The sequence below is a fragment of the Penicillium daleae genome (genome assembly GCF_028827525.1).
Source record: "Penicillium daleae strain IBT 16125 chromosome Unknown utg000009l_segment0_segment0, whole genome shotgun sequence".
Classification (NCBI taxonomy): Eukaryota; Fungi; Ascomycota; class Eurotiomycetes; order Eurotiales; family Aspergillaceae; genus Penicillium; species Penicillium daleae.
In genome coordinates, this window is record NW_026623157.1 from 2853533 (window position 1) to 2865536 (window position 12004).

Here is a 12004-nt window from a genome sequence, read left to right on the forward strand (position 1 = left end):
TGTAAAAGGAGGTGGCAGGTATAAAGAGTCGGGACGAAATCCACTCTAAACGCAATGGCGCAATAATGTCCTGCTAACTGACGGTGTTGCTCACGCGACGGCCGTGTTGTCCAATGACGTTTGCCACGAAGCTTTGGGTCCCCAGAACTTTTCAATTCAGTCTTATCTCGGTGGCAGATGGAGAGGCAAGGGCGATCGAGCTGGACTCGGAAGATTGTGGATCAAGGCATGCGATGTTTCAATCGTTGGCCCCGGTACGGTGGGGTACGGCCTAGCATCCCACTTGGTCGAGGTGTTGAAGATGAGATAGCGGCGAAGGCGGAAGCTACCTATCTTCGCAGGAGGCGCGAGACGATCGTCAATTAGGTGGTGGTGAATTGAACAGGCACCGAGCCCATAGTTTCAAGGGGAGAGACGGTCGGGAGGGCGAATCACTCGGCCATAGTAAAAGAACACGGTGGCCGAAAGCTGTGGTGCCGGAATAGGGGGAAGCTCAAATGAATGATTCCTTTTGCGGGACGATCGCCGGGAGTGAGGGTCACGTGTCAGGGGTTCATTGAGGCGATTGAGGAGAGACGACGGGGGAACAAGTTTGAAATGATTGAAAGAATCAACCTATGACCTTTGGAGAGTCTATGAGTTTCTTATCTATATGCAATGCTTGTCTAGGGAAAAAAACCATTTCCCTTGGCTATCAGTGAGACGGTCCTTATCAAGACCACAAGGTGAGCCAGTGCGGGGAGATCTGTTATCAGGCCAGTTCCATGATCTGCGCCTAATCGCCGCCCTGCAGATTTGGAGCTCTGACCTTAGATACGTTAAATTCAAGCGCAGGCTAGGTACCTAGGAGAGACCGCTTGGTCAGCCGCAGGCCATGGCTCCCGATGATCGAACAGGTTCTACAGTACACATTAGCCAAGGTGGTTGTCTCTCTGCCCTGTCTGTTGTACCTGCCTAATTGGGCATATGGAACACTTCTAGCCGTATTCCCGAATATTCCTTCGGTCGAGCCGAAATACTGAATGAGCATGTGTAACTGACCAACTTAATGGAGATGCGAGTGCTGAAAATGGACAATACTCATATCAGATCCGGTTGTAATTGCCAAAGTCATCCTTAAAGATGACAGTCTCCAGAAACTTCCGGATCGAGTCGTCTCATCTTACACCATCTTCCAAATGTCATCCACACCCTTTGGTGTCAAAATGGTGAAATATCACGGACCACAATGAGTCAATTTCCAACATCCAATCAAGAATCTACGCCATGGGAAAATCAGCCGTCCAACGGGCAAGCCTTGCGAAACACGAAGTCATCGTTCAAATTTCTTAAGGTGCTAAGGAAATATAGAGTAACATATGACTACCAGATATCTCAAGCAAGTATAGATCAGCGTGATCATCGTCCAAACACTTGTCTCCAAAGATCCTGTACAACATCACGTAAACAAAAAATCCACATCAGCTTGACACAATCCACACACCCACAACCAAAACCCACCCGGCACACCGAAACTCCATCGGCCCGGCAAATTACTCAAAAAGCCTCACCCACCCAGACCGTACCAGTTTCCCGACAGATAACTGTGGTACATGCAACACGCCATCGGGCTCGACTCAAGTCTTAGTCCACCGCTCCCATTGCGCATCGCTCTTCCCTATCCTTCTTACTTTTGACTATATTGGTATACACTAGTCACTACTACCTCAGATCAGAGTCATATGAGGGATGTCTCATTATCATTAGGTACAACCAAGTCGCACTAACTAGTAGTCTCTATGACACATCCATAAGTAATCCTTAGCGATGTCGGTCTAGTTAAAAGACCCCAAAGCACGAATTCCCCCCCCCAAAGACCAAGAAGGATGCCCATCGTGAAACGTAACCCGGGCCTCCGCCGCCGCCACTGGCGGACCTACTAAGCATCACGTTGCGTCGGGCCGAGTATAAAGTTCTGGGCGTAGGTGGAGTAGAACTACAGGAGAAGGAAGATAGTATGTATGGAGTACAAGTTGTGAGGGAAAGAAGGTGAGGGGGACCGAGCCCAGCTCCGCTGGGCGAAAGACGGTCTAACAGAAAATTTCTGCGCGGCACGCTTCTTGCGAGCGGGGGACCCGGGAGTTTTCCGGGCTGACGAGAACACTAGAAAAGTTTGATGGTGGTAGGGAGGATGGGACATTGCTTGACTTGGGGTTTTTTTCTGATTTTTATTATTGTTTATTTATGAGAATAATATTGTATTCTTTGTTATTGTTTAGTATGCTGCGATGGTGCAATTGGATGTTGGAGTCGGGGAGGTGTTGGATTTGGGATATAAGAGGTTTTGATGGGATACGCAATATGTTTGGTGATGATGAATTCATGCAAGACTAGAGGCAAGCAATAGCGTGATACTTGCAGGGCTAGATTGAGAGTACATATATCATTCGAAATTAGGAAAGTAATGTGTTTTGTAGATTGGATTCGGAAAGCAATGGCAAGGAAAAGTAATTAGCCCAATAATAATTGAAAATGATTTTGAACTTCCATACAAGTGTTGCCATTGTAAAACAGTTCATAGTCCATAACAACAACCGTGGTAGTAGTATACTCCGTCCTCTATAGAAGCCTGAGAAGTTAGTCACAGTTCAAGGCGTGACTCAGTCCTGGTCGAAGAGTGATCGACCCGGAAGAGGAAGTTCGCCTGAGAGCCGACCATTTCGATCTTCACGGCAAGCCACCTCGTTCCATTGGCTGAAATTCCCGATCTTTCGGTGCTTATTGTAAGGTGCAGGGTAGGGTGTAAGGCGCGAAGGAGGTGAGCCACGATTCTTGTGGAGTACTTTGTACAGAATCTATGGAGTCTAGCTAGCTATTACTGTAGCACCTGGGATAACACATGGCTGTGATTTTTGCACGTGGCCGCGGTAGTCCTGCTCAAACGGGCTTTGATCCATCATTGTTGCTCTACTAAGCACTACCATTGCCATTGTTCGCTTTTCCCACGGGTCACCTCGATTCGGCTACTCTATGCGGGACTGGAGAACTTCTAGGAGGGGCTCCTGGTTTTTCTGGTAGATCGATATGGGACCAGCACTAGAAAGTAGAAACTATTCGGGTTCAAGAGGGGCCGCGCGGGCGACTCCGACGATGTCCGCCGTCCGGGGCTCCTCCCACTACTCCTTGATGGACCATATGTCCATGGCGTGATCGAGTCACCGGTCGCCGGGCATCTCACCGCAAGGAAAGCGAGTGCATCGTGTTCCGCGGCCAACGTCAGATTTCAACATCCCAGTCCTGCACGGACTATTGACCATGGGTACGGAGTAAAGGTCCTTGAGCGATGGGCTCCCGTAGATGGTGATGAGCAAGCACATGAGACGCAGCTTGAACTCAGTAGCTGCAGGTCAGAGGTACCTGATACCAAGTGGACACTATCCATAGCTTTTTGGTGGCATTTTTAATTTTTTTTTTTCCCTTTCTTTAGTTTGTTTTTACCCGTCGTCAGGGGGAAAAGAAGGTGATCCAGAAGGGATCTCCCGCAACAGGGTTGGCACGCGGCGCAAGAGGAACAAACTGTTAGGTAATTAGTGCGGGCAGGGGAATTGATGATTCGCCCAGAGCCCTGCTTGAGAAGCACAGAGCAACTCTTGACAGCTCCCAGGGCTAGACTGGGCGTGATGATCAATGTCAAGCTCTCTCGACCGATTATCAATTATACCTGATCCCTAGACCATTCCTAATTCCCAAGCGGATTTGCATCATGTCAATGCCCCAGCTGAAAGAAAATTGCGACCACCCGAATGACCTGAGTCTGACTGCGCCCCGCAAAATGGCGCCAGCGTGCAGTGCGGGGGGAGAGAACCGATGCCAGCCACTAAGCCCGAAACGGTGAACCAGCGGCGGTGGTGGTGGTGGTGATGGTGGTTTGGCGACGAAGCCGGCGGCGTAGGAAAAAAAATGCAAAGAGTCAGAGCAGAAGTGGAGCGAACAGGGTCTCTGGAACTCTTGGGGCCTTTGGCACGCGTTTTTGTTGCCCAAAGCGGGCAAGCGGGAAAATTCTCAGCACAACGCATCTTGAGGATCTGCCACTAGCGCGTGTATTTTATTCTGGTATTGGAATGTTACCGCTCCTGTATTGTGACTGAAAGAAAAGACCCAGCGGTCGGGCCGTTGCTGGCCCGCTGATGGCGCCACGTGATGGTTCTCTGGTCTGCGTTGGCAGCTTTGGACGGACTTGTTTCGGCGTACGCAGTACCTGGCTTACATGTATTGACGGAACACTGAGATTGACTATTAAGCATTTCATTGAGAGAAAAGCAATAATGATTCGCGTAAATAGAAGGTCATGCTACAAGATCAACAATCAGGAAACTGCTTACTCTCATACCTATAGTCCTATACTCTATGAGTCTATGAGAAGCCTATAAGTCTATGAGAGGCTATAAGTCTATGAGAAGCCTATAAGTCTATGAGAAGCCTATAAGTCTATGAGAAGCCTATGAGTCTCTGAGTCTCCCCCATTATGACCTCCGGCTCCAGGTTCCTACTCGAGCGACTCGGCTCCGTGGACGGCCCCTGCTGCCCGGGGGGGGGCAGGACTCACCTATCTCCTCGGGCTCCGCGGGCAAAGTTCTATAGCGGCAGTCACAAGCCAGCCAAACCGAACTAGAAGGCTTTCGGTGTAGTCGCCGTACAGTAGTGCTGTACAACCCTGGGCGACACGGCACCACAAACCCGGGGAAATAAACCTGCACAAGCCTCAGGTGATCGGGTAAGCCTCCGTGTTAACAGAGCGTCTTGGGAAAGCCAATGCGCTGATGAGTAGTGCTGTAGGCGCAGACGCAGAGGCTCGGAATTTCGTCACTTGCAGAGATGGCCGATGCAGGGAGGTCCGACCGGGTCATGTTTAGGATCTGGGGTAATTAGGTAGTTACAGTACAAGGTTGATTGTTAAGCACTAGGGTGACTCGGGATGTGGAAGACACCATGTGTAAGCGATATGCCGTGCTACTAGAGTAAATCTCTAGATGATAGTTTAATCTAGTGAGGACCTTGACATTGCCACTACGGTATGTGTCTCCGTATATCCGTAGAAGGTCAAAGTCTCAAGGAGCCGAAGCAGGAGACCGCGATCGGCCAGTACCCCGCCGCCCCTTCGGCCACATGCCTGGGCCGAGTGGAAGGGCGTCTTCTAAAAAAAAACTTGGGGGAGATCGCATCCTCATCCACCGACCTATGCCGGGGGGTCTAGCCGACCGTGACTCACTGCGCACGGCCTCTTCTGTGCTGACCCTCTTCAGGAATTTCGGACATCGAACATCCATTAGTATTGACCAAAAGCCGGGAGGGGTAAATGGGTAATCGACATCGAAGGTTTCCCAGGACGCGCACATCAGGTGGCCTTCCTGTATTGCCCTAATGGAGACTAGAGCAGTTGAGAAGTTAAGATGATCGAAAAATGATGCCCACATCTGTCATCAGGAAAAAGAAAAGGATGTGGGGTAGACTTTCTGGGCTGGCATCAGGCGATCCCTGATCTCTCGTTCGGTCGAGAGAGAGAGAGAGTCAGGAGTCGAGGTGACTATTGGTGCTGCCGGCACCAGAGCCGAGTTGAAGAGTTAGAGTTCCTTGCCATCATAAGCTGGTGAATGTGTGAAGTATAGGATAAAGTACAGACTCACCAGGAAGCCACGATGACGTACGCGGCCAGAGGACGGGTTTACCTCGGGGATCAACTGCTCATACCATAGTATCTCATCCAACAATTAACTACATAACTAGTTACAACTTGTGCGCTTGACTCAAAGAGCCCTCCTAGAGAGACCTGTCGGTCTCTTACGGTAGTTTATTCTGCCTTGGAAGTGCTTGCAAAGCAAGCCTGCCAAGGCCATCTAAGAATAAAGATGGGCAGTGTAATGAGGTCGTATTGTCGGGGTACGTGTATGGTAAGACTCCACTATGACGATGTGCCACACCCCACTTGATGACTTTTTTTTAAGTTTTCGATTTTTTTTTTCTCGTTCTTTTTGAGTAAGTCAATTGCATTTCCCAATTCAGTCAATTTTTTCAGCGATGGTGGCCAGACCAGAACGAATGGCCGCCCGGTACCTGGCTGGCCGCATGGGACAAAGTGGACAAAGTGGGAACGGACTCGAAATTTTCTTTGGTTCAAAGAAGTTTTCCACGGATTCGGTGGCTTTTAGGCTCAAGCACATGATCCTCTACAGAGATTCAAAAACCAGCGCAACCGCCGCCAATTGCTCGCTTCTACTACTTCCTTCCCCCTTCTTCACATACGAGATCTGCAAAGTTGGATTATGTTTTGGTTTGCCAGTTTTACTACTTCACAACTCAACCAACACCGCACTGCTTCCTGAACATCAGCCAAGCCTTTCTATCCCGACACACCACAACTCTCCAAGATCATCGTCACCACCTCACATTTCTGTTGACTCACAGCGACCTCTACTATCAGAACACACTCCTCCAAAATGCCAGGCCGTCTGATCCCCAACTTTGTTCGGGGCTCTGGCTCCCTGCACTCATCAGTCTCATCGACTCCCATCCACTCCAATTCGTCCTCGACCACCTCCGTCAATGAAATCCCCCACCACACTGGCTCCAAGAAGCCCGCACATGGCATCTCAGACCGTGCGCGCTCGCCTGAGCGTCGTCTATCTTTCAATATGGACCATTTCATCCACCCTCACCGAGACCACAGCAAGGACAAGCGCCGCAGCTTGGGACGCGCGGGCCGCTCCAAGGAACGCCTGGGCAAGGAGGAGCTCGCAAAGCCGTCTGCCAAGCTCGAGGTTTTGGTTGAGTCTCCTCCTCTGGTCTGCTATGGCAACCCAAGCAACTCGACTGGCGCTCTGTTCTCTGGCCGTCTGCGCGTAACCATCACTGAGACCATTGGCGAGGTCACTCTCAACCAGTTCGACGTGCGCCTCATCTCCAAGACCTCCACCAAGAAACCCGTTTCCAGTCACTGCCCCGGCTGCGCTACCCGCACCGAGGAACTCACCCGCTGGAACTTCCTGACGGACTCCCTCCACCTCAAGCCTGGCCAGCACGACTTCCCTTTCAGCTACCTGTTCCCTGGTCATCTCCCTGCTTCTTGCAATGGCGCCCTGGGATCAGTGGAGTATACCCTACTGGCGCATGCTAAAAGCACTGCTGGCGAGGAATTCAGCCTCAACCTGCCCTTGAACGTCCGCCGTGCCTTGATCCCCGGCAACGACAAGTCTTCTATCCGCATTTTCCCTCCTACCAACCTGACTGGCCGCATCGTCCTGCCTTCGGTGGTTCATCCCATTGGCAACTTCCCCGTGGAGATGACTCTGAGCGGAGTGGTCGACAAGGGTGACGAGACTCAGACCCGCTGGCGCCTCCGTAAGATGATGTGGCGCATCGAGGAGCACCAAAAGATCGTCTCCACTGCCTGCCAGAAGCACGCCCACAAGATTGGCGGCGAGAACAAGGGTGTTCTGCACCAAGAGACCCGTGTCATCGGCCACAACGAGGAGAAGAGCGGTTGGAAGACCGACTTTGACACCGCCGGTGGTGAGATCACTATGCAATTCGATGCTAGCATCAACCCTACCACCAACCCCGTCTGCGACATGGAGGCCCCCGGTGGCTTGGAGGTCAAGCACAACCTCGTCATTGAGCTCATTGTCGCCGAAGAGTTCTGCCCCAACCGCAACACCCGCCTGATCACCCCCACCGGTGCTGCCCGTGTCCTGCGCATGCAGTTCAACCTCCACGTCACCGAGCGCAGTGGCCTCGGTATCAGCTGGGATGAGGAGATGCCTCCTGTCTATGAGGACGTCCCTGCCAGTCCTCCCGGCTACTTCAAGCTCGACGACGCTCGCAGCGTCATGGAGGACTACCAAGGTTCTCCCCTACCACTGCCCGAGTACGACGAGCTGGAGCGAATGGAGTCTCTGCGTTTGGACAGTGACTCTACCCACTCTTCTGCCAACTCCACCTCCAACTCCAACCCTAACCGCGGACGCCTGCGCTTCACAGCTGATGACTTGGTCACTGAGCAAAGCCCGCCTCCTTCTGAGTCTGCCTCCCGCGTGGCATCTCGAGCCCCGTCGGTTGACTCTTCCCGCCAATAAATCACATTGAAACCTACTCTTATGCCCTCGCCTTTGTTTTTCACATCTATCCTTCTCCCGCCATGACGTTATGATCTCCACGACCCAAAGAAAGATATCCAAAGTCACGGACATGTCACAGCCTTCTTATTCCTTTTATTTCCCCATCTCACGATAATCAACTTCTCGGGGGGCATTTCATGGCTCATGATCAATGTCTCCACATCACATTGTCTTCTCATTTCTTTTCTTTTCTACCGTGAAGCGGCGTCAGCGTGTTCAACAAAAAGCATGAAAAACCTGGTATCACAAATGTACCAGGGATGATGAATGGCAACTCATAATCGACTGGATTGCATGTATCTCCTGGCTCGGACGGACGGAGTTCGTTCCACCCCTGCATTATACCCATCACTTCCATTTCTTCTTGTCATTTATTATGTCTGTTTTGCCAATGGGCTCTCTACTCTTTGATATCTAACCTAATGCATTGACTTGAATTGTCTACCCTTTCTTTTAATTGTAAATTTTGTAATATCTAAACTAGCCTCTTTTCCTGTAGATGCTCTTACACCGTTGAGACTGCTGTTGAGATACGCTCACCAGCGCCACACGCAATCTTCTGCGGGAGCCCTTGGCGTTCAATGAGCTGTAGTACAACTTGGCGCCTCTTATCTACGAAAGTAAACCAATCATACTTTCCCCGGGTTTTCTCATCTTGTCAACAATGACCCCACCGTTGATCGCTATGTCTTGCCACCACCCTTCGCGAGACCCACTCGCAAATACTGGGGTTGAAGAATTCTCCCTCAAAACATGCTGGTCCATAGCAGCTTTTAAGAGACGCGACCACGCGACCACGCAAAAGCATACAAACAACCCAAAGTAAAGATCCCCTACAGAAAGTCAATTTAAGGTTAACAGCCGAAGTCTTACGTTATGACTCGGCCGGAAGCCTCGGAGGTCTCGACCCGGCTTCCCGACCACGGTCCCCACTGATGATGCCATGTATCTCTCGAAGTTAAACCCTCATTGGATTCGAACCAGCTGGTCATTGGCCATGGGAGCTATTGTACGGAGTACTACTAAGCTGTTCCAGAACTTGAGATAGGGTCGCATGACCAGCTACAAGGAGGCGCTTCAATCAAGCTATATGACATCATACGCTTTGGGGGAGGTTTTATATTCGCTGTGGAGGAATGCCTACACGGACCGGGGTCTCTGAAAATACTGACTATACTTACTATTGGCCATACATATTATTCCACAAATATGTCGAACCTTTTGCGCAGGGCATCTGATGCTTTACATCTCCATCAGCGGAAGGATTCTGAGGACTCGGTGAACCAGGATTCTGTCGTGAACCCATCCCAGGAACCACAAGAGCCGCAGAACCCGCAGTTGCCTCAAGTGTCACAGGAGCCACAAGGGGATAAGGCTGAGCCTGCATCTCAGCCTGAAGCAGAGGGAGATAATAAAGATAAAGCCGGTAAGTGTTACCCGTTTTGCTGTACCTTATGTTGTGATATGTGCTCAAGCGTTCGTATCCGATGTAGCAAATGCCCCTCATCACCACCACTGGGGGGGCTTCCTCCGTCGTTCGAGTGAGGAAGAACGGGAAAAGCGTCGAGTGAGCCAACAAGATAAGTAGCGCGCAGATTGGGCTGCTTCCAAGAAGTATGATCATGCGCGGCGGTCCAGTCATGGAGCGAGCGTTATGTTTGAGGGCGGCAAGCAGTGATTGAAGTACAGTTTTGGTTTAAAATTATGCTTCACGATGAACATGATGGGCTGTAAATTGTCATGAAGTGGTCGATTTATCTTCGTCGCTGAATATCATTCGTCTATTATCTTACCCAAGCTCGAGCATGCTGTTCTATCAATCACCCAATTATCAACCATCAAATCTTCCACCCTTCGCCCTGCTTCCACATCAAAATTCGCAACCCCAAGAACGACACAGTTCCGATGACAACCATCACGGCGCTGAATAGCTGCCCCTTCCAGAAAACCGCCCCCTCTATATCCAACAACGCCCCTGCAATAGGATTTCCAATCAACAACCCCAGCCCCGCAAAGATAAACGACATTCCCATCCGCGTACCCAACATACTCATATTAGACGTAAGCCTGGCTAGTATAGTTGCCGGCAGCGACACAATCGCCCCGGAAGCAAAACCGTATAATACAGCAAAAACAATAGTACCCGCCTCATTTCGGATTCCGATCCACGCAAAGGCCAGAACAGCCGCCATAAAGCTAACCGGAATAATGGTATTGAGGGAGCCAATGTAATCGGCTATTAGTCCGGGTGCGATGCGTCCGAAGACGGAGGCACCGTTCAGAATGGCGATTATGTAGAATGAGATGTCACCGTCGGAGTGGAGGAAAAAGCTGAAGTAGGTTGGTAGATAAAAGAATGGGAAGTATAGGCCGACGAAGGAGAAGAAGAAGCCCACACAGAGGATAACGAAGGGGGTTTCTTTGAATGCGGCCATATCCAGTAGGGATCGGGGTTGTTTAGGTGGTGGGAGACGTGGCTTCATTACGGCGATGGAGAAGATGAGTCCGGCTAGGGCGACGAAGGCGATGATCCGCGTTGTCCAGCCAAAGCCCAAGGGGTTGATTAATTTGTGAAATATGATAGGGTATATCACAGATCCTAGTGATGAGGATTAGCTTCCATATCGCCATGATATTTTGCCTTTTTCATGTAGACTCACCGATACTACCCCCCGAGGCAGTGATACCAGTCGCTAGTGCACGTCGCGAGGTGAAATAGGTCGCTACAATAGCAATACTTGGCAGGAACAAGCACGAACAGCCAAGTCCCACAGTAAGGCCGTGAGCTAGAAAAACCTGGTAGTATTTTGTTGCCAGCGAGGTCATCATTAGACCGAATACGACCAGAAACGTGCCAGCCGTAATCAGCGATCTGAGGTAGCCTTTGTCATAGATAGGCCCAACAACTAGTCCTGCCATCAAGAGCAGAAAGCCTTGGACTGTTCCGATCCATGAAATCGACGATGCCGAATAGTTCGGTAACAAGGTGTTTTCGTAGTAACTTTGGTAAACGCCAAAGGTGTTGACCACGCCCCTGCAACGTCGCATTAGCACTAGTCCTTTTGCCAGGAGTACGTAGATGGCTTCGGGACTGACCAGCAATTAAAGAACAGGAAGAAAGCCCCTGCGACCTGAAGCCAGGCAACGAGTCCTCCATTCGGAGGCGGAGGAGGTGTCGCAGGTTCTTTAGGTATTTGATTCTCAATCTCTGATTCATCACGCTCGGCCAGTAGCTTCGGAGAGAGCACATCGCTCGAGACACTCTCTTTCTCTTCGTTAACAGACATGATGTTGGGAATGTCAGGCTTTGGATGTCGAATACAGAGGCGCGCCGGGCGGCCTAATATAAACTAACATTCCATCCGTGACGAGCGGATTTAATGATTATCAATCATCCAAAGTGAATCCTCCTGCTAGTATCTCGGTCTTTCGGCCTTATCCTATACGCGTCGAATTATTAATTTTGGCTCTTTCGTTGTGGTAGCCTCGTCGTTGTTAGTTGAGGGTGTTTTGGATATTATCATCAAGCCCCACTTTTGAGAACTTAGCTTGGGGCCTTACTTCTTTGATATTACGACATGCGAACGGACTCGCTAACCGAACACGCCAAAAGACCGAATATGTCAGAACGCTATGCTCTGACATAACCGGGATCGATATATGTAGCGTATATAGCGCATGTAACACTAGGGGAACCAGTCCTAACATTTGACGAGGAGTGCGGTCCGAGGCACTTGTAGATCTTTGTCGAGAGGAAGATTATATCCATAGAATTGATATAAATACAGGTAGAAGAAAATTGAAAGTTTGATTGTAATGACGATGACTGCGAATGATCGTGATTTGTTTAGGGC

General features: G+C 50.3%; 3 protein-coding genes across 3 annotated transcripts; 2 read left to right on the forward strand and 1 right to left on the reverse strand.

Annotated features, from left to right (window-relative positions):
• Nucleotides 1-6473: 6473 nt before the first annotated feature.
• Nucleotides 6474-8108, forward strand: N7458_012179 (alpha-arrestin; the record flags this gene model as incomplete). Its single annotated transcript, XM_056915561.1, has 1 exon — nt 6474-8108. One exon carries the CDS (start codon nt 6474-6476, stop codon nt 8106-8108), a length of 1635 nt encoding a protein of 544 aa, XP_056760315.1.
• Nucleotides 8109-9359: 1251 nt separating this feature from the next.
• N7458_012180 (uncharacterized protein) lies at nt 9360-9738 on the forward strand (the record flags this gene model as incomplete). The annotated part of the gene is made up of 2 exons (XM_056915562.1): nt 9360-9576; nt 9626-9738. The coding sequence occupies 2 exons, from the start codon at nt 9360-9362 to the stop codon at nt 9736-9738; spliced, it is 330 nt and encodes a 109-aa protein (XP_056760316.1).
• Nucleotides 9739-9988: 250 nt separating this feature from the next.
• N7458_012181 (uncharacterized protein) lies at nt 9989-11437 on the reverse strand (the record flags this gene model as incomplete). The annotated part of the gene is made up of 3 exons (XM_056915563.1): nt 9989-10749; nt 10811-11184; nt 11247-11437. 3 exons carry the CDS (start codon nt 11435-11437, stop codon nt 9989-9991), a joined length of 1326 nt encoding a protein of 441 aa, XP_056760317.1.
• Nucleotides 11438-12004: the final 567 nt, after the last annotated feature.